Genomic DNA, 20,449 nt, shown 5'->3' on the forward strand with positions numbered 1-20,449 from the left:
CCCCCTTATCCCCCCCCTCCGCCCCGAGGGGCCGTCGCTCGCCGAGCGGGAAGCAGCTGGCGGAGGGCGGGAGGAAGGCGCCGTGGGAAGCGCGGGGGCGCGGCGGAGTTTCGGGGCTCCCGAGGTTGGGGAGGGGTGTGTGTGTGTGTGTGTGTGTGTGTGTGTTGGGGCGCGGGGGGGTGCCGGCTGTGCCCGTGGCCCCTCCGGGATGCGAGGAAGACGTCTCCGACCCCGGGCGGGAGGAAGGGCGGGGTGAGGATGGCGTGTGGGATTCCAAAGGCGGTCAAGCGCCGCTGCCGGGGCTCGGCTGGGGGAAAGCTGCGAGGCGGGGGGAAGCCCCGCAAGGGCCGGGCCGCAGCGCTGCTGCCGCTCGCAATGAGCCGCGCTCGGAGCAGCAGCACGTCCCCACGTAGGTAAATGCCCGGGGTGGGGAGGGGGCGGCCGGCTCTGCCTGGGCGCATCTCCCCGCTGCATCCCGCATCCCCCCCGGCCGCGGAGCCGGCGGCGCGGAGCCACCCGGGCCCGGGAGGGGCTGGGCCGGGGGCTTCCAGCACGGAGCCGGGCAGCGGGGACACGCAGCCCCGAGCCGGGAGGGGAGGGGGGATTTTTAATTTTTTTTTTTTTTTTTTTTTTTTTTTTTTTTGGTGTGTGTGGGGGTGATGGTGGTGGTTTGGGATATGGTTGGGTGGGTTTGTTTTTTTGGGTTTTTTTGTTTTGTTTTATTTTTTCTCTGTTTTTTCGCACCGATCGGGAGGGGGGTGATGTCGGGGAAGAGGATGCAATGAGGCTCCCCCGGACTGGGTGATTTTTGCAGCTTGCCTCCTCCTCCCCCAGCCATCCCCCCCACCCCCCCGGTTTTGGCTGGCTCGCTTTCCAGTTGCTGCATGAAGGGCTGTGCTTGTGGCGGTGTGTGCCCGCTCCCGGAGACGTGGCGCACCTCCTTCGGCGGAGGCCGGGGAGAGGCCGGAGGAAGGGGAGATAGAGAGATTTTTTTTTTTTTTTAAATTATCTTTTTTTTTTTTTTTTTTTTTTTACCTGTCACGTTTGTCCTAGAAAAATAAAAAAATAAAAGGGGCAGGGCAAGGGAGCCCGAGGCATCCCCGGCACGGGGGGAGTGCGTGTGTGTGTGTGTGCGGGGGGTGCCCCGCCGCCCCCCGCCGCGCCGCACCGCAGCCTGCGGGCGCTGAGCGCGATGCGCCCCGGGCCGAGCTCTGCGGAATAGCGCGGCCGCCGCTCGCTGTCCGCGGCCCGGGGGCGGACGGACCCGACCGCTGGCAATTCCCTATTGATGTCCATGAATGCAAACACCATGATTTTCATGATCCTGGGCGCCTCTATCGTTATGGTAAGAGATTTTGCTTTTTTCCCTCCCCTCCATTCCCCCCCCCCCCCCCCCCCACACTGCCCCTCAGCCTGTGCACCCCGGTGTGTGTATGCGTGTGTGTGCATGTGTGTGCGCCCCGTGAAACACCAAAGATTATTTTCTTTGTGACTGCTTCAGTCTTTGGCAATCAAACTAGAGTCAATGTTTTATTCCATCATCCAGAGTTGACCAGATGCCTTGGTTATGGGCTCTTACAGGCAATAGCTTGCTTGATGGACATGAATGCGTTGTTGGACAGATTTCACAATTACATCTTACCGCATCTGAGAGGGGAAGACCGAGTTTGTCACTGCAACTGTGGAAGGTAAGTTACCTGCATCGGATCTCTCTCACCTCTCCCCCCAACCCCTTCCCACCTCATCTCACTGGAAAGGCACAGAGAGGTGGTGGCCAGCGGCGGGGTGCTGCTGGCTGGACTACCATTTTTGCATTCTGGCTGTGTCTCACCTTCCTCAGCAGCTCCTGCATGAACACGGGGGGGTTTTGGTTTTCCGGAAGAAGAGTTTTCTGTGGGCCTGGAAGTCTATTCTCCTTTGTGTGCATGCTTGTGTATGTGCATCTGCGAGCCCCGGGAAAGTGAGTAACTTTCATTTAAACGCTTGTCATTTTGCCTTTGTTGTCACCGGGCTGTGTTGTTTCTCGCCGTGTTTGTGGTCTGGGTGTTGCAGTTGGTGGTTGCGTGGCTTAAACGAAATGGGGTTTGGAGAACCGAGCGGATCTGTGTCCAGGAAGGAGTGTTGCTGTCTAGGACAGCATCGCTTTGAGGCTTTGTAACCTTTGATCAGCTTTTAATGCTCTGTGACTTTTCTCCCGAGAGTTGTAACGATGCTGGACGGAGCACACCGAGGTAGCTGGTCTGTGCTTTTGTGAAGCCTTTAGTAAGCCGAGAGCGTCGGGATGGATTCTGTGCCAGGACTAACACCTTTTCTGTGTACAAGTTTATGACTGGACAGACACCTGCCTCTCTCTATGGCTGTTTGGCAGAGCTTAATTCTCCTACACAACGTCGCGCTTCTTGTGTCCTGTGTGATCTCTGAGGTGCTCAGCTCACAGCTGGGCTTCGGCTGCTTGCTGTGTTAGAGCCTGGGGACTGAGATTTGGGGAGGTGAATTTCTCTCTTCTCTATGGGACTGTTGTCGGGAATCCTTATCCTGCACTCCTAGAGGCCTTGTTCCCCTCCCGGGCCTGGTTACTCCCTGCCTGCTGGAGAGTTTCTTGTCTGGGGGGGGAGTAAAGCAGCATGAGGCTGTGCCAGCTGAAGGATGTGCTGGGGGGGCCCTCCCCTGCCACAGCCAACATTTAGATTGAGCTTTGCTCCTCTCTGAGCTGCCCCTGGAACCAGCTGCCCCCAGGCATCGCATCTCTCTGGTGTCCCTGGGGTGGGAGCTAAGCTGAAACTGGGATGTGCACAGCGGGATGGAGGGAAACTGCTTTGCCCTTCTGCTCTGCTCCATTCACCGAAGGTGATCGTTACCTTTCTCCCCACGGTTCCTCCTCAGAGTCCTGTGACAGAACAGGGAAGAATCCTCAAGCAGCACCTCCAGGGCCAAATGGAGCCAGGCCCTGAGCGATCCAGTGAGCAGACCCTAAATACCTGGCACCTCGGGCACCTCTCTGTTAAGGTCAATTGGGAAGACTGAACAAGAAACATCCACAGTCTCTTTTGCTTTTTTTGGCAGAGATTAGCTTTTTCTTGGGTAATTTTTTTTGAGTCGTCTTGATGTTTTTCACTAGTTTAAGAGTTTTCCTCTGCCCCTTCAACCAATTTTTCTTTTTACTTGTCAGAGCTGTGTTCAGTGGTGGTGAAAATTGGCTGCCAGTAATAGACTTTAACATCGTCTGGAGCGACTGAGGAGTGTCAGCTCTCACTGGTGGTGTTGGCAATGTCCCTTCTGCCCAAGTCTGAGGAGGTGGCAGGGGCCCTCCTCTCTTCTCTAACTGTATGTCTGCAGAGATGCTGTTGAGGCAGATAAATTAGCCATGGCACTCTCCCCAGACATAGTTAGGTCATTTCTTAGAAAGTGCACAAAACAGCTTCCAAATTGTCAAGCACGGATCTGAGAGGACACAAAAAGCAGAAGCTTACCAGTTCCCTTTGGTATGTAGCAGCAATGGCTCCTGCCAACAGAAGTAGCATACCAGTTTCCACTCCTGGGCACGGGCTCTTGTGCACGGGCACTGGTTTCAACGTGTTCATGCTCTGCAGTGGGAGACGCTTGCACAAACCATCTCTATGCTATGGCACTTTGGCCTGATGCTAAGGTTTGGTCTGTGATCCTTACCGTGAGCTCTGACCTGCTGCCTGAATGCTGGTGTTCCGAGTTCTCTGATTTAAAAAGCAGGTGATGCTGAATGTGCCTCAGCCTTTTTTTTTTCTGTCAGCTGTCCAAGTGCTCTGAGTGCAGGCCTTCAGAGCACGAGCCATACGCAGTTCTGCCTCGCGCTAGGCAAGGCCGCATCCTGGAGCGTGTTGTGAACAGTGGCACCAGGGATTGATAAAGGACTTAATTTGCCGATAACCAGAAGGAGTCCTTGGAGGAGGGAACGGAGTGCAGCGTTGCAGGGAGGAATGGGGAAAATCAGTAAATGTTGCAGAAATGGAAGGGAAGGAGGAAATGGAATGAATTATGTGCAATAGGCTGAGCTGCTGTGATGACTTTTTCCCTCCTGCCCTAGCCTCGGTTGTAGTGTCAGTCACACCAGCTAATTAATTCTGAAATGTTTTCCTTCCACTCTCCTATCCTGGTTGCATCCTTCCTCGGGGTATCAGAGTGGACTCCTTCCCCAGGAAAGGTTTACCATGTCCAAGCACCCCAGGCTGGACTGTGAGTACGTGGCCTTGGGCATCCAGTGCAGAGCAGGCTGTGCTCTCCAGCGGGAATCAGAACCCGCACTGAGTTTATGTCAGTGCGAGGGGCTGGGGACTGTTGCCTTGCTGGTGGGGGCTGTGGGCAGCGAGGGCTGACTGTGTGTGTCTCAGGTGCCAGGGGATCTGGAGCTCTGTGCTCTGCCCCTCCCAGGCCTCTGTCCCACCTCGTCCCTGCATGGCTCCAGGGAAAAAGCCCAGACTTCAGCCCTTGGCTGTCCCTGCCGCTCTTTGGTGCTCAGTTGCCCTTCCCAGCCAGAAGATTGGGAAGGCTCCAGGCAGCCCTGGGCGTTTGGCTCCTGGCTCAGGCCGCAGCAGGCAGATGTGTGTCATTAGTGCATCCACAGCCCAGATCCCTGCTCCCTTGGCAGTGGGACGGGGGCCTGGCCATGTTTCCAGCTCCCTCTCCTCACTAGTTTCTGGCCACACTTTGTGGGAAAGGGCATGAGCTGTAGCCAGGGGTGCCCCAGGCTCTGCCCACATTTTGGTGGCTCCAGGATGGTCAGCATCGCCTGGGTGCATGGCCAGGAGGGCAGACTGTGCTGGCTCAAAGAGCTCTTCAGGTTGCATGGAGGCTCTCGCTGGGGTCTCTCCTCATGGGCCGTGACGTGTCTTTCCCTGGACTCTGCCTGTTCCCCTCTCCATGGGAGACTGGGCCAAGCTAGAAGGTCCCAGGACAAGTGAAAGGGAGTGCTAACGTATGGCACGCTGCCTGCTTCTTCCTGAAATGCCTTTGCCTTCTGGAGAGGGCCTCATTTCCTGCAGCTGGGGACTATACTTTTTTTCCCATGTCCCGAAGCGCTCGGTGTGTTAGCAGTGATTGGGGAGAGTCACTGGGGTCAAGACATCTGGGGAAGAAAACCAGCCTCGTCTTCAGACACTGCTGAACGCTGGGCACTTGGCACTGCTGGGGCTGATCTTGCTGTGCACATCCCGGGGGGGGTCAGGGTTACCGGGGCTATTTGGGGCTGAAGCTGATGCTTATCACTTTGTCAGGAGCAAGGCAGCAATCTGTTGAGCTGAGAGTGACCTCGCTCTGCTGGGCCCTGGCAGGGGCTTTTTGGGTGGTGCCAGAAGTGAGTTGGGGGTCTCTTGCTGGACACAGGAGAACGGAGAGGGGGTTCGTGAAGGTTGTGCTGTGCAAAGGCTTCAGCCACTGCCTGTGGGGCAGGGACCGGAGCCCATGGCTGGCTGGCCGAGCGGCGCTGGGAGGGAACGTGTCTGGAGCTGCTCAAGCAAGCTGTCCTCCTCTCCCGCCCAGTGTGAAGAAACAGGTTGTCAAGGCTGATGTATATTTGTGGCAACCCCCACCGAGACGCTTTTTTCAGTCTGAGTGAGCCTGGGCTGGACAGTCCCTTTGCTGCAGGAGGGGTCCTGCTCTGAGAGCGGACAGGGACGGTCCTGTGGGCTGGGGGGGGGCAGACAGACGTACCCATCTGTGCTGCCAGGCTGGGCTGTGCTTTCCCACTCGCTGCCCTGCTGACAGCGCTAGAGCCAAGGAGGGCAAAGCTGCCAGAGCCCCCGAGGCCACCCAAAGTGCATCTACAGCTGTTCAGTGGGAAAACAGCCCTGCCAGTAGCTGGGGAAGGGAAGCTGGTGTAGCGGTGGTGCACGGAGTGAGAACATCAGCAGAGAGACGGGGCTGGCCCTGGCACCTGGCGCTGATACTGAGCCTGCACCCGCACGCCTGGTATGACAGGGACTGTTCCTCTCTTAACATCTGCCTTCTTGCTGGAGGAAGGAGGGGTGACAGCCACATTTACACTCCTGCTGGCTCCTGTCGATGCTGTGCAGGAATGTGCCTGCTGGAGCAGATTCCTGGGGGAGCTTGGCACTCTGTCCTCGGCGTGTGGAGATACTCAGGCTGTCCAAATCACTGTGTTGGGGCCTGTTGGCATGCAGGCAGCCCAGCCCCTCTGGTCCTACCTCCTTGGGAGGTGCCTGTGCCCGAGGGAGAGCAGGGCTATGGAGGACAGCAGAAGTGCAGCACTGCCCTGGCCCGAATGTGTCTGTCCCAGCCAGTAAAGGGTCCTCTCTGGAAGCAGAGCTGGCAGCAGATCAGGAGCTGGGTGATGTCATGCAAAGGAAAAACACCAAAGGGCGTCGGTGGAGGCAGGGTGTGTTGGAGAGAACGGATGACACCTGCACGGAGCAAGGACCCGTCAAAACAGCCTGGCGGGGGTGTGTAAAAGCCCCCGTCTGGTAAAGGACAGGGACCTCAGGCACTCTGGCATGAATTCTTCTTGCCACTGACCTTCTGAGTGACCTTGGGTGAGTCTGTCCCTCCCAGGCAAAGTCTCCCCCCATGAGCAGGGTTAGAAAGGACTGTCAGCCTCACCTGGATGCCAATACCCTGCAGCAGAGCTGGGGGCCTGGCCAACCCTCAAGTCAGCTCTTCCTGTCCGAGGGATGCGTGCTTTCACTGGGCTCTGATCCAGGAGGGAAAGGCTCGTGGCAGGGCGATGCTGGAGCTCTCCTGGTGCGTGGAGACCCTGCAGCACGATGGGCTGCTTCCTGGGAGAGCGGCTGGGCACGGGGTGGGCATGGGTGAGGTGGCTGCTGGCTGGGGCTCTGCCCTGGTGCTGGGGTCACTGCCAGCACCAGTGACCAGGGGGATGGCTGGTGGTGCTGGAGCAGGGTTGTCTTGTGGCAGCGTGGGTTTGAATAATGCTGCTCGCTGGGTTCTGTTTGTGAGGGGCCAAATGCTTCTCTCTGCGCTCGGAGGAGGGACAGGCCAAAGTCCCACGTTAGAGCACTGCTGTCAGGAGGTACACAGAGAATACATTTTTTGCTCCGTTTCCTCCTTTCCCAGCCACTCTGGAAAATACCATTAAATCCCTCTGTCCCCAGATCCTCTGTGGCTGTGCTGGGACCCGGCTGGGAGTGCTCATTGCCCAGTGCCAGAGACCACGGGGCCTTTCTTGGGCTTCTGGTAGCTGCTACACCACGAAGGGGCCCGGGGAGATGTTTTCACCCGTGCAGTGGTGCCACCCACACCAGTCTGCAGACTGGCTTTGCTGGGAATGCCTCTGAGAGGCGCTGGGCTGTTTGGGGAGCGGCTGCAAGGTCAGACAGGGATGCAGAACGCGGAGGCTCTGCTGCAGCCCCTGTGGAGGGTGAGCCTGGCGGGGCTGTGCCGGGGGGCTGGCCGGCAAGGCAGACTCAGCCATGCTCCCCCGAATCCTGCTGGAGATGGGGAATGGGCCGCTCCAGCCAGGTTGTGAGAGCTGCAACGTGAGCCTGGGAGATGTGACATGTCTGCCACCGACTGAGACTGACACCTGCTCTGAAGGAAGCCGAGCCGGTGCAGACATCCCCGGCCAAGGGGGAAGGGGAAAGTGTAGCGGCAGTGACGGGCTCTGTGCATTTCAAACGACAGCTCCGCGGTGCTTTTTTAAAAGCTCCCGTGCTGTGCTTTGGCTGCAGCAGCCAGCACACACGCAAGGTCACTGGAAGGGACAATAGCGCTTTGGGCAGCTCTGTAGCAAAACTTCCTCGCCGTGCTGGCCGAGGCTCGGCTCCAGCCACGGCACTGCTTGCCCTGGGAGGGAGGAGAGGAGGGCTTCCCCCTTTGCCACAAAGCCTGGGAAGGGGGACAGGGGTGCCTACAGCTCCAGCACACAGACACTGTGCTCCCTTTGCCCAGCAGCTTCAGCTTCTCACCTGAGCCAGGTGCTGTCTAGCTGGGGATGGATCAGCAAATCCAGTCTCTCCTTTGCGTCAGGAGAACAGCTGCTGGTGATCTCCAGACCCTCCCGCTTTTGAGGGTGTTTTTGGCCTGAAGCATGGTTACCTTTCTTTTCCTACAATTACATCTGCTTCCCGTAGAAGCTCTGCCATATCAAGGAGGGCCACGGCTGTTGAGTGTGGCTGAAAGTGCAGGGCACACGCAGGGAGGTGGTGCATGATTATCCTAGTAGGTACATGTTGTGACAACTGAAACCAGCTTGAACTGCGCAGGATTTGGCCCTCGGGTTCTTAGGTAGATCTTTTTTCTTGTAAAGAAATATGGTCAGGACATGGGTTTACCTTTTGAGGACCACATGGACTTTGTGACAGCTCTCACAGCTGAGGGTGCTGTGAAGCCCCGAGTCCTCACACCCACGTCAGCCTCTGACTGCTGGCTGAGGTGGTGCAAGGCTGAAGGTGATTTTCATCTCTTCTCACAGGTCTTTGGTGAAACAGGCCCTGCCTGGGGGATTATGTCAGCCTCTGGATGGCCACATTTCTGAAAACAAGGTTTGGTCAAAAGCGTTTGCTCTGAGGAGCTGCCCCGCCAGAGCCTGGTCTCCAGCACGGTCTGTCCTCCCTGGAAGTGGCCTGGCGTGGAGCTGGTGGTGCCTTGCTGCACCCACGTTACGCTCAGCTTAGAGGTGATACGTTCCCTCACTGGATCCAGCCCCCAGAGCCATCCAGGCCACGTTCCAGTTTCCAATTCCCTCGATATGCGGTGGGGACCCTGGACCTTTGCACACTATTAATAACGTGCTGTGCTGATGTGCCAGTGTCTCTGAATCAGTCCTGTAACGTCCCCAAGGACTTGAGCTGCAACAGGAAACTTCTGGGGGTCTGTCCCTGTTCTCCTCCCCATCTCAGTGCCACTGCTCAATCTGGTTAAGCCAAAACAAAGCATAAAAAAATCCTTGCAGCCCAGATCTCCCAACTGTTGCACTACCAGGAAAAAATTAATCTTCCTTGAGCTTTGCTAAACCCTTTCCAGAAAACTCTGCAGAGTGGAAACCTAGTGCTGGCATCTCCACTGCGTAGAAGGACTCTGAGAACTCAGGGTTCCCAAAAGCTGCCTGGAAGGTGGTGGCGCAGGGCCCCAAGTGCTTTCCTGGGGGGCTTTAGAGACAGGAGGCTTTTCTTTTAAGGACATTTGCACTTGGGATCCAACTTTGATTTCTGATACTTGGGAAATGAAGTTGCCAAATCCAGAGAGGTAAAAGTTTTTTGCTTTCTGTTGAATTTTGCCTCGTGTGAATCGTCTTTGGACGATTTGGTGGCTCACAGGACCGCCTGACTCCTTTCTCCACGGTGCTTCAGGCTGTGCAGCCAAAGGGCTGGCACGGGGGTGCTGCGGGGCCTGAATCCCTCCTTATGGGATGCTGGAGGCCAGTGGTCCCTTTGTGTGCCTGGCCCATACACGTGAGAAAATGTACCACCAGCCATCCTTTCCTGGAGCTTCCCCCCTCCATTATCTGTCTGAGAGGCGCCTTATGGCTCGTGGCTCTGCAGAGGTGGTGGTGCAGCCACATTAGAGCTGTTGTATTGAAAATAGTTGTTGACAACTTCAGTTGCACCCCAGAGCTGGTAACGTTGCCTTTCTGTCTGTTCCACTCCATCTGCAGCCTCGAGATCTGTGTGACCTACAGAGGTCTTGACTCATTGTGCTGTGGAGCCTGGAGAAAAGAAGGCTCAGGGGGGACCTTATCGATGTACGTAAATACACGAAGGGAGGGTGTAAAGGCAGAGCCGGGCTCTTTGCCGTGGGGCCAGCGACAGGACCAGAGGCAACGGGCACAAACGGAAACCCAGGAGGTTCTGCTTGAACAGCAGGAAACGCTTTTTCCCTGCGAGGGTGACCGAGCCCTGGCACAGGGTGCTGAGGGAGGTTGTGGTCTCCCTCCTTGGCGATATTTCAGTGCCACATGAACGTGGTCCTGGGCAACTGGCTCTGGGTGGCCCTGCTTGAGCTGGGGGTGGACCAGATGACCTCCAGAGGTCCTTTCCAACCTCAACCCTTCTGTGATTCTGTGATTTTATGGAAGCTACAGGGCAGAAACAGGGACTTCACCTCGGAGTCTGGACTCTGGGGACAGTCCCCTGCACGCGGAAAGGGAGCTGCAAGCACAGAAGGAGTGTCAGACCCTTACTGCTGCCCCCAAGGTGCCACTCAGCCCAGTGATGACTACAGGGAGCTGGGAGAGCTGGAGGAGATCCCACTGCAGTGTGCAGAGTCAGCCTGCGCTGAGGAGAGGGACAAGGCAGGGAAGAGGTGACTGTGTCCCTTCCCTCAAGGCCCTGCAAGCGGAGAACAAGAGCTGTGAAGAAAGCAGCCTGTGCGGTGGGAAAAGCCTCTTGTGAAGCGTGTGAGGAGAGTGCTGTGTCCCGTGTTACTGCAGTGCTGGCTGTGCGGCACGGGGAGGGGGGTGTGTGCGCACACACGTGTGAGTGCTACGGGCACGTCCCTGCTCCTGAGGAAGTTTGGCAGTGGGCGGAGTGGACTCCAGGACTCTCTTCTGGTACAGGGCTGAGACCCTCTGTGAAAACCACCTCGTGTGAGGAGGGAGCTCTGCACTTGCTTCCTCAGAACGGGTCTACCCTTGACGTGTCTGTGAAGTTTTGCTTCTCTCAGCCCCAGAGATGGCTCCGTGCTAGTGGTGCTCTGCATGGGGAGGCTTTAGCCCCGTGGTTGTGACACCATGCGGAGGAGGCAGGTACATACCAGCTCCTGCTGAGGCACTCCAGTTCTTGATCATTTCAAGGAGTCTAGGTCTCTGAAGGTGTTTGTGGACTCAGCCCTTAGGCCGTTTCTGTACTGCAAGAAGCAAAAGGAAGTTAAGGGCCAGGTAGCCCTGGCAGTGGCTGGGGAAGCATGGCAGCTATGTGTGAGGCTTGCTTTTCCCCTTCTGCAGAGCTTCTGGGCAGTGCTCATCAAATTCATGGGAGCCCTCCCATTCGTGATTAAGAGTTCCCTGTTTGGGAGCCCTCCCTCACACACCCTCCGCCCCATCGATTTTCTCTAGCCAAACTAGGGAAAAAAGTCTCTGGTTACAAACCCACCAGCAAGAGGAGGCATGAGCAGGGCCTGCCCTCAGCCTCAGGTCGCGCTGAGCTGCCAGCAGAGCTGGCCTGGATGTTGTTACTGGCCCAGTGTGGTCCCTAGGACTGGGGCCTTTGCTGAGTGGGACTGGGGAGCAGCGCTGGGCAGCAGGAGCCTGGCTGGATGGGCTTCCCATCCACGCAGCCTTTTCCACCCGCTACGCGCCACGGCGCCGGGTTGTACCCCAGCCCTACGTGCCTTGATCTGCCGGAGCTGGTGCCTCTGGTGCAGGTGGCCTCCATTAAGTCATTGCTGAGATTAGGGCTGTTTTCAGTAGGTTCCTTTGAGTGGAGGTTTGTTTGTGTAAATATTTGGACGTTTCTCAGGCATGATTATTGAGCAACCTGCACCTCATGCATATTCAGAGGCCTCCAGCGATTGCCTCCTCTCCTGCTTGTGGGAGCAGGGCTGGGTCCGTGGATGTGGGAGGGCGGTGAGTGTCGGTGATGCTGCTGGGGGTGGGCGATGCTGGGGGGACCCCATGCAACTGTGCCCTGACCTTGAGCTGGGGGCACCGGGGCTGCGTCTGTGCTGCAGAGCCAGGACTGTGGCGGGGGCTGATGCGGGCACCTGGGGCTGCCGAGCACACCTCGCCCTGCCTGCCTGCCCCTTCCTGGGCTCCCCGGCAGCGGCGACAGCACCTGCTCGAGCAGCGGGAGGAGGCAGGATGGCTAAGCACAGAGCCCGGGCAGCCTCCTGGCTCCTGGCTGCTCTCGGGGAAGGTTAAGAGCCGTTTAAAGCCGGTGCAGAGGCTCCAGAGCAGCTTGCTTCCAGTTTTACTTTGCATCCTGCATCCCCTGTCAGCTGAGATCCTCCTATCCCACATGCTCCCCAAACCTGTCACAGCCGGTCCCCTCCCATTCAGCCCCCACAGCCTTGCCTTATTTTTTTTTCTACTTAGAACTCCCTCACTCCATCCCTGCCATTTTCCTGCTTTTCCCAAGTTAACCAGGGTCTTGCGAGCAGTTCAGCATCATCCCAAGCTTGGTCTCCAGCATCTCGTTGCACAAATGAACCTACTTGTCCTTCTGGCACAAGGTATGGGGCCAGCCTCTCCAGGACCCCTGAGGGAGACGTAAGTGCCTGAGGGCTCCAGGGTCCTGCATCCCTTTCCATCCCCTCCATCCCGTGGCACAGCAGCCCTCCCCGCTGCATGCCGCCGTGCATGGCAGCAGGCAGCACGTCTGCTGCGCTTCTGTGCTGGGCTCTTTGGGGACAGCACTAAGCTGATGGCTCTTTTTTTTTTTTTTTTTTTTTTGGAGACTGGATATGATGCAAGGTCAGGCCAAGCCTCTGGCCGCGTCCCCAGGAAGAGATGGAGGGTGGGATGAGGTGGGAGGCAGGCTGCAGCACCAGGCCGGGAGACTTTCCTGAGGCAGAGTGCTGCAGGAGGGAGCTGTGAGAGTCACCCCAGGTGGCATTCGGGGTGCTGGGGGGAGGCTTCTGCCCGCTCCTCTGCTCGGAGAGGTTTCTTGCCGTCTGCCACAGGCAGTAACTGCTGCCTGGTCCTTGAGGAGGGTGAGATGCTGCTCCCCAACCCACCCCAGTCATGCGGTAGGAGAACTTGAGATGGTTTTAGAGGTTGCAGGACTTGTCCAGGGATGATACTCCGCAGGGTCTCTGCCACCTCCTGTCTGAGGATGAATTCAAGGCGTGCTTTCAGGTGCTTCCTTGGGGGCTGTAAACACGCGCTGCTCTAATCTGTGAACGAGACGATTCTCATTTTACTCTGAGAGATGGGACATTAAGCAGAACATCACACCTCCAGAGAAGTGCCACGAGGCTGGTGGCCCTGGCAGTGCTGCACAGCAGAGAACTTCTCCAGCTCCTGTGAGGCAGGAGGTTACGGTAGCACTTGGCAGGGCCACACGGGCGCACTCTGAGCCTCTGTGCACTCCCAGGAGCTGTGGTATTGCCTCTGCCTGCGACAGGGATGACCACTCCAGCCTCATGCTGCCCTTAATATTATCTTCCGTTTTACAGATGATGAATTTAGGCACAGAGAGCCTGTGTCAGGAATGCGACACGAGCTCCAGGCTTGGGTTCAGGTTTCTGTACTTTCCTACCTTGCTCTCTGCCAACTCCTCTGCTGACATAAGCACAAAAAGCCAAGACAGCACTTCTGCTCCCAGGGATGTTGGTAGAAACTCGAAGGAATGGTGTTAAACCAGCCCCAGGCCACAAGAGCAGGTTCTGGATGGAAAAGGTACTCTGCTCTTCTCCACTGATGCTTTTCCCTGTTTCTGTTCCCTGCAACAGGCATCATGTCCATTATGTTATTCCATATGATGGGGATCAGTCAGTGGTGGACTCCTCGGAGAATTACTTTGTGACTGACAATGTAACCAAGCAAGAGATTGATCTGATGCTGGGACTTTTGCTGGGCTTTTGTATAAGCTGGTTTCTGGTGTGGATGGATGGGGTTCTCCATTATGCAGTGCGAGCCTGGAGAACTAGCCGACGGTATGGTAAGTGCAGCCCCACGGGCTCCCTTCTCTTCCCTCAATCCCTCGCCCTGTCCTCTGAGGCTGGTGGAGAGGGAGGAGGCCAACAGCCTCGCAGCGTTTGTCCCGTGTGGATTTGGCACCGGCCTGACCAGCCGTGGCCCAGCTCTCTTTATACCAGCAGGAATGTTTGTGTGGAAGGAGCCAGCCGAGGAGCCTGGGCTTGAGGGCTCTGCTTTGGAAAGTGTAAAGTATGTGTTGGTGCAAAGGGGTGTTTGATGGAAAGCAACATGTTTACCCGTAGGCAGGCTGGCAGATGGTGGTTGTATGTCTGCACATGTGGGCAGACTATTTTCAGGCCAGACAAAACTTCCCTGAAATCTGGATTTTTCTGTGCATATAATTTGCAGCCAGGCACATGCTGATGGAGTGCAGCCTCTCGTTGTTTGTGTAAACTTGTGTCAGTGTGACGACAATGACAGACACCTCTGTGTTGTGTCAGGGATGCATCAGCTGAGGTTTCCCCATCCTCGTTGCTGTTCCAGATGTGTCAAGTCTTTTCCAGTAGCCCCACAGGGAAAAGTGTTAGCCATATGAGTGAGTCTTTGGACCAGTTAGCTTAGCATCCCGGACTAACAGATCTCCTTCAGAGAGCCTCTCTTGCCCCTCTTTGCTCTCTCAGCATGGATTATTCCATGGACTTTAAGTGTTGGAGGGGAATAAAGACAGGAAAACTATTAAAATAGCGAATGACCTGAAATTCCATATCACTGTACCTACACATCTCAGTCTCTCTAACTCTCGCTGATGGTGTCTGTTAAATTACAGCTCGGAGGGAAAGGAGAGCGAGCAAGATAAAGATTTATCTGTAAACCTGTAAGAAATTCTAATTAGGGAAGTGGACTGTCTCTTTCTAAAAACTCAGATCAAAACGATATTAATTTCTCATTAGTCTTCCCAAATCCCCAGCAGCCTGCTTGAGCAGTTCCTGACTCAGGAGTCTCCTGAGGCTGTGTGCTGTCGTTTCCCAAGCAGAAGGCTGACTGACTGTCAGAGTTTCCAGGGAGCTCGAGGGTAGCAAGCCAGGCTGGAGGCCGTGAGACCCGGCTTTGATCAGAGCACCGGGGGCCGTGATCTCCTCCGCGCTCGGGGAGTCGGCAGGGCTGGCAGGAGCCATCCTTGGGGGAGATGCTGCAGGGAGTACAGCAATATTGTTCTTCAGAGCTGTTGCCTTTCGTTATGGAGCCGTGAGCTACAGACATGGTATTGCCATCGAACCTGCCTTCTTGGGAATGGATACGGTGTAGATTTGTATTTGTAGTAATTAAGGGTAACGCTAGAAATTAATTTAGTATTTAAGCTGAACAATCTTTTCTCTGTTGTTTCTCTTCTCCCTGTTTATACATATTCTAAGGCTTTAAGAAGGGCTTGGCCAGTGGTGCAATATACTGCGCAGATACATCTTTTCTGAAAATGAACGCAGAATGACCTTGCACCCGGCTTTTTCTGCCCTTAGAAGGCCCGGGCAGTGCCCCTTTCAGGATGCAGACGGCTGACACCCCCTCTGCCCCGAGACATTGTCTCTTAGTGGTGTCTTCGTGGTGTTGCACCAGCGACACGGGAGCCAGGTTGGGTGTTCCATAGCTGTGTGCTTGCACTGCTCTGTTAACAACCACCCTGTGTCCTCACAATCAAACGTGTGGTAGAAGAGACCCTGCCAGCCCTCCTTGTCTGATCTAGAGGTGAGGTTTCCAGCATCTGCTGTGCCACAGGACATGATCTTCCCAGGAAAGGTTTTTTACATGCATTGAACTGTTCTACCCAGCGAGCAAACAGTGCCCTTGTGTGCTGTGCTGAGCACGTTTCACTGAAGACAGGCTGAAAAATCACTGGGGGATTTGGAGCAAAAACCAACGGATGTTGAACTTTTAGGTATTTCCAATTCATTCAAATCTATGCAAATCCAGTCATTTTAAAGGCAATGAGCGGAAAGGAGACCTATTTCTTTGTTGAATGAGTAGCTAAGCTAAAATTTCCTTCTGAAGAAAGAACTGGTGCCTATGACTATGAGAGATAGGGGTAGGGGTAATACAAAATACTGTACTGGTATGGAATGTAGAGCCCTCCCTGAAATAACATGAGCACCACTTAGCAATGACTCAGTGTCACACTGTGGCCTGATCAGCTTAAATTTTGGCCTATTAGAATAACCTATAGCTCCTTCCTCATGGAAGAGATTTCTTAAAATAGAAAATATTCTACAGAAACTCAAGACATCAGATTGTGCTTCATAGTAGCTGCAGTGCTGGTCAGAGTAGTCACATGCTAGTTGCAATAGTTCAGTTTATACAAGGTATTGTTCTTTGGGACTTCCAAATTCTCCTCTGCGGGGTTGGGCTAGGTGTATTTCTGGGTGGGATGACCCAAAGTTCTCCTGAAACTGCATGGCAGCCAAAGCACTGCTACAGGGAAAGGTTCATGGGCTGAGAGCTGAACCACCGGTTAAAAAAAATGATGCTGCGGGGCAGAGAGGGGAAAGAGGGGCTCGTGCTGATGTTGTGTGAAATTGGCCCATGTTTCAGAAGGGAGAATAAAAGAGCCGGGATGGAACGGGGCTGGTCGCAGCCCTGTGTGCTGCTGTGTCCCTGGCAGCTTGGTCCGCTGTGGAGATGAGCAGAGATCTGTGTGAGGTTCTTGCCTTTGCTGGGTCTCGCCCGTAGTGCTGGCCCGACATCTGGAGTGTGAGTGAGGCACAGGGCAGGCTGGAGGATAGGGTTCGTCCCGAGGAGCTGGTTCCTACCCAGAGCAGAAAGCTGGAGTTTGCCTCTTCTAACTCCCACCCTGTCAGCGTGGCCGGTCGGTGCCTCGCTGCCCACAAGCCATTCCTGTGGCAGGCAGCACCCAGGTGTGTCCCGGTGTCTGCTCAGGGCTGTCGGAGGGGTGGGGGGCTGCTGTGGGTCTGGGGGAGGAGGGGGCAGCACTGGGGCTACAGGGCATGAAGGAGCTGGGGAGCAAGGGTGGCCTTGCCAGGGCTGTACCTAGCGCCCCGTTTCTGTGGGGCAGGGCGGGAACAGGGCTAGGCAAGGCAGGAGAACGTGGGTCTCACCCTTCCTGTAATATCTTCCTTCTCCTTTCTGCCTTCCAGACAATTCCTGGTCATGGATTCCAAAATTCTGTAACTTAAAGGAGTTCAGAAAACGTCACCACAGGCAGTACGAGGAGGCGACTGGGAACATGGTGCACATCAAACAGAAGCTGTACCATAACGGGCACCCTAGCCCACGGCACCTCTGAGGAATGTCTTCCCCTCCAAAAGACTGCAGTGAGGTTTTAAAAAGGACTTTGCTCTTCTTCCAGGGGAACAGCTACTAGTTTGCTCCTCTGTGGAAGCCAGCCGAGGACACAATTTTACTTACCCATCCTGTGTGTCCCTGTGGCACACCACGATGCACAACTAAGCCAGTCCTGGATGCTACGCAGCCAAGACATTGCACTGTGTTCCACATTTTATTGTCAGACTTGTGTATATATGTAAAAAAGCAGACAAACAAAAACGAGAAAAAAGAGATTTGCATTATACTTTCAACCCCCCCTTTTCCTGGCATTCACGGCTGTCCTGCACATCCAGCTGCCCTATGGGGAATGTTGGCCAAGGGTATGGAGGTGGGACAACATGAAGAAGTTGCAGAGTTTTTCATCCAAGAACTCAAGTCCCCCGTTTCTTTGGTCCGTTGGCTTGGTCTTGCTCTGCTCTGTTCCTTCCGTTGCTAGAATGGCTTGGCTGGTCACAGGTTTGGATGGGGACTGCTGCCAGCTGGTTTTGGAGGCACAGTGTCCCTTTTGCTTTGGTTCATGTGTTTGGGAGTTGCTGTGGGGGAAGGAAGACCTGGGGGTAGATAACTGATTTGTTGTTTGCATTGCTGTACGCTGAAACCTGCCTTAAGCAAGCCAAGAAATCTTAGTACCAGGGGAACAGTACAAGAAGGGATCAGTCCCAGTAACAGGGCTGGTGCTGGCTGGTGTTCGCCACTTAGTACTGGTGGGACCTTGTGGAAGCCAGTGCCGTTACTCTTCACTAATGCTGGGGAGTTGCTCCTGTTAGGAGAGGAGAAGTGTATCGAGTTGAACGGTGTTAGATCTGACTTGTACCCTGATCATACCCCCCTGCTGCATCAACCCCACCCTCGCCTGGGAGGAAAGGAGCTGCTCTCCTCTTCTTCTCAGAGGGTGAGCCCGACCCCCTGATTAATACCCCCTAGAAACACCGACAAGGCAGCGGGTAACAGTCTCGCTCTTCCTGCACGTGAACAGCCCCCTCTCTCCTTGTGTTACTGCTCTGAGCTGGAACAGCACCTCAGCAGCAGCCTGGGCTTGGCTTGAGGAACACAGAGAGATGTGGGCCTGAAGCCAAACTCATCGACAGAGTCAAACGTCCTAATGATGGGTTGAACCAAGGTACGAGGATGCTCTAACGCGGTTTTGCCTTTGCTTCCCCTGGTCACAGCTCAGCTGTGGGTTTCGAGGCAGCTCTCAGGTGTCTGCAACCAACCTCCAGAGCCAGAGCCCTCCTTCACTTCCAGAGCTGCCCAAAGGAGTTGATAAAGCCCGTGTGCACCCAGGCAGCACAGTGGTATCCAATTCCAGTAGAAGTCATTTTTTTGCTGCGGGAGTGAAGCAAATGGGCCCAGAGTGCTCTGCTTTTGCACGTGCTGGGCTGTGGTCAGCAGCAGCCCTGCCAGCTGCAGGGGGGAGAGAGCGATTTTTGTTGAGAGGAATAAGGGAGGGAGACACGAGCTAGCCCCAAGAATTTAAGGTGGTAGCCCTGAATCCTAATCATTTCTCCTTCATTCATCATTTTGTACTGAGTGGGCTTGTGCTTAAATGGGAAAAAACATCCAGAACAAAGGGACGATGAATATTATCAGAAACTGCTGTTTTTGTCTATGGATTCCTTGACGCTGCCGGTGGCCTCCTCTTGTTTGATTGCAATGTCTGTGAAGGGAAAAGGACACCATGACTCCCTGCTCTTTTCCTCCCTGGTTCAGCTTTTGTGTCTTTTTTTTTCTTTTCCCCCCTATTGTTTCCCATGCCCAGGATCAGTTCAGTTATTCACAAGCCCCAGAGCTGCCCAAGAGCCACACACACCCGTTTCCTTGCCATTCCTACCTTTGCTAGTCCCTAGTGCCTCTTGTCTTGGAGCCCCAGTTTCTGTCTGGGCCTAAATAATTGCCTGGTCTATCCTTCCCTCTGCTTGACTCTGTCATTCAGGACTTCCTCTGGTTGGAATGTCTGCAGCCACCTGTTAGTAACTAAAGAAGGACTTTTCCTTAAGCAGCTCCTTTCCAAGGCACACGGCTTCGCACGCTCCCTCACTGTATGAGCTTTGTGCGTTTGACCATACGGACTCATCCTCGAGTGGTGTAAGATGCTCACTTCAGTGGAGTGTTCCTCAGCCTGGGCCAGCTGAGAGCTGGCCAAACAGCTGTTCTGGTTGCCCTTGGGTGACGGCACATGCTTAACTGACAGCCAAGAATAGGTACTGTGAAACAGGTACATGTCATGGACGTGTCTTCAGATGGGACAACATTTTGCAGGGGAGAAAATTCCATCATGATAAGGACAAATACTGAGTCGCTGGAACTAGTTATGGGGGGAGAAAAGCACTTTAAATAATCTTTCCACTTGGAGCCTCTCGCAAGAGCGACTTACGGCAGTGACTAAACTCAGACTGACTTGAAAGTCTGGTTCTGCCCTGCCTGAGCAACTAACCTTAGTTGAAATATCATTAAATATGAAACTTAGACCTGGAAAGAGTGGAGTGATGGCTCACACTGATTAAGTCTGATCCCCACCAGAATTTCAGAAGAATATGAGCCTCTGGAAGAAGGAAAAAAAAAAAAAAAAAAAAAAAAAAAAAGTCCTACATGGTACATAGACCTATTAAGAACAGACTTTTTTTTTAATCTGCTGTGTTTGCAGCTATTACCTTGTGAGCCTATCTCCTGTTTACACTTAGTTAAAAGATAAAACAATACTCTCAGTGCAATTAAATTTCCTGGGAAAAATTCACTGGTCTTAAAACCAAGGAAACCAGAAATACCCTCATAGAGCAAGGTTTGTCCCAGCACACACTAAACCAGTGGGATTAATCCTGGGGAAGTGACTAGGCCTTTGATGCTCATCCTTAACAAACAAGGGACAAAGTTCCTTCCCATGCAGTAATTCCAGGTCCTATTGCTGAGCCGTGAGATCTGGTGCGCCTTCTGTGCAGGGGTGATTTCAAACAGAGACGCGAGGTCAGACTGCTGGGGTGAGATGCCTTTTTCCTCCGAGCCTAAGAAGCTCCTGTAGATTTGACCCTACGTAACAGAGCTCAGGACGTGCCTGTTGCTGGGCCTGCAGAGCCTCACACACCAAGGAAGGCTGCAGTGGTGAGACCCCCCCTGCACAGCAGCAGCCCAGGTCCCGTGTGCCGTTTAACCCATGGGGGTGTGCGAATACCGACTGTTGTTCCCAACAGCCAAGTGTCTGCCACGTCTCCTCTCTGGGGAACACACTTACGAGCCCCCCCCCCCACACCCCGAGAAGCAGCAGGTAGAAGAGGCAGCTGTGTGTTGAGTATCGCAGAACCCCAGTACCAGCCTATTGCCCCACGCAGCACCTGCTCTCTCTGCCTGACATCAGCACTTTCGTCCCTGTCCTGTCGCCTCAGCGGGCTCTGCTCCAGGCAGGAGCCTTACCAACAGTGTCTGACTTCGTGGTCTCTTGTTCCTCTGTCCAAGTGAGGTTGCTACTGTTGCTCGCAGCTCAGTTGTCTGTAAAGTCTGCAAAGTCCGCCGTTGCGCTGTCTTCTTCTCCTGTGCATGTGTTCGTTCTGCTTTTGTCTGGTTGTGGGGGTGTTTTCTCCTTGTTTAATTGTCTGAGATGTA

The 20,449-nt window shown here is 54.7% G+C and overlaps 1 protein-coding gene across 4 annotated transcripts; it reads left to right on the forward strand.

The window, feature by feature from the left end:
* The first annotated feature begins 208 nt into the window (after window positions 1-208).
* On the forward strand, window positions 209-19,364 carry TMEM240 (transmembrane protein 240). 4 transcript variants are annotated; one of them, XM_074924825.1, is made up of 5 exons: window positions 209-413; window positions 1,054-1,345; window positions 1,582-1,688; window positions 13,336-13,544; window positions 16,666-19,364. In XM_074924825.1, exons 2-5 carry the CDS (start codon window positions 1,289-1,291, stop codon window positions 16,812-16,814), a joined length of 522 nt encoding a protein of 173 aa, XP_074780926.1. In that variant the 5' UTR covers window positions 209-413; window positions 1,054-1,288; the 3' UTR covers window positions 16,815-19,364. The 4 variants fall into 4 exon arrangements, with proteins under 4 accessions (XP_074780926.1, XP_074780930.1, XP_074780928.1 ...); XM_074924827.1 differs by having other exon boundaries at window positions 210-413; window positions 1,547-1,688; XM_074924829.1 differs by lacking the exon at window positions 1,054-1,345 and having other exon boundaries at window positions 209-409.
* The last annotated feature ends 1,085 nt before the right edge of the window (window positions 19,365-20,449 follow it).

The sequence above is a fragment of the Athene noctua genome, chromosome 22 (genome assembly GCF_965140245.1).
Source record: "Athene noctua chromosome 22, bAthNoc1.hap1.1, whole genome shotgun sequence".
NCBI lineage: Eukaryota > Metazoa > Chordata > Aves > Strigiformes > Strigidae > Athene > Athene noctua.

What these genes read in the sequence shown, in the direction of transcription:
- TMEM240 (XM_074924825.1), top strand. Translation starts at nt 1,289, where the DNA reads ATGTCCATGAATGCAAACACCATGATTTTCATGATCCTGGGCGCCTCT. An exon ending in TGGGCGCCTCTATCGTTATG is followed by an intron (nt 1,346 to 1,581) that starts GTAAGAGATTTT and finishes GGGCTCTTACAG; the next exon opens with GCAATAGCTTGCTTGATGGA. An exon ending in GAGAACTAGCCGACGGTATG is followed by an intron (nt 13,545 to 16,665) that starts GTAAGTGCAGCC and finishes TCTGCCTTCCAG; the next exon opens with ACAATTCCTGGTCATGGATT.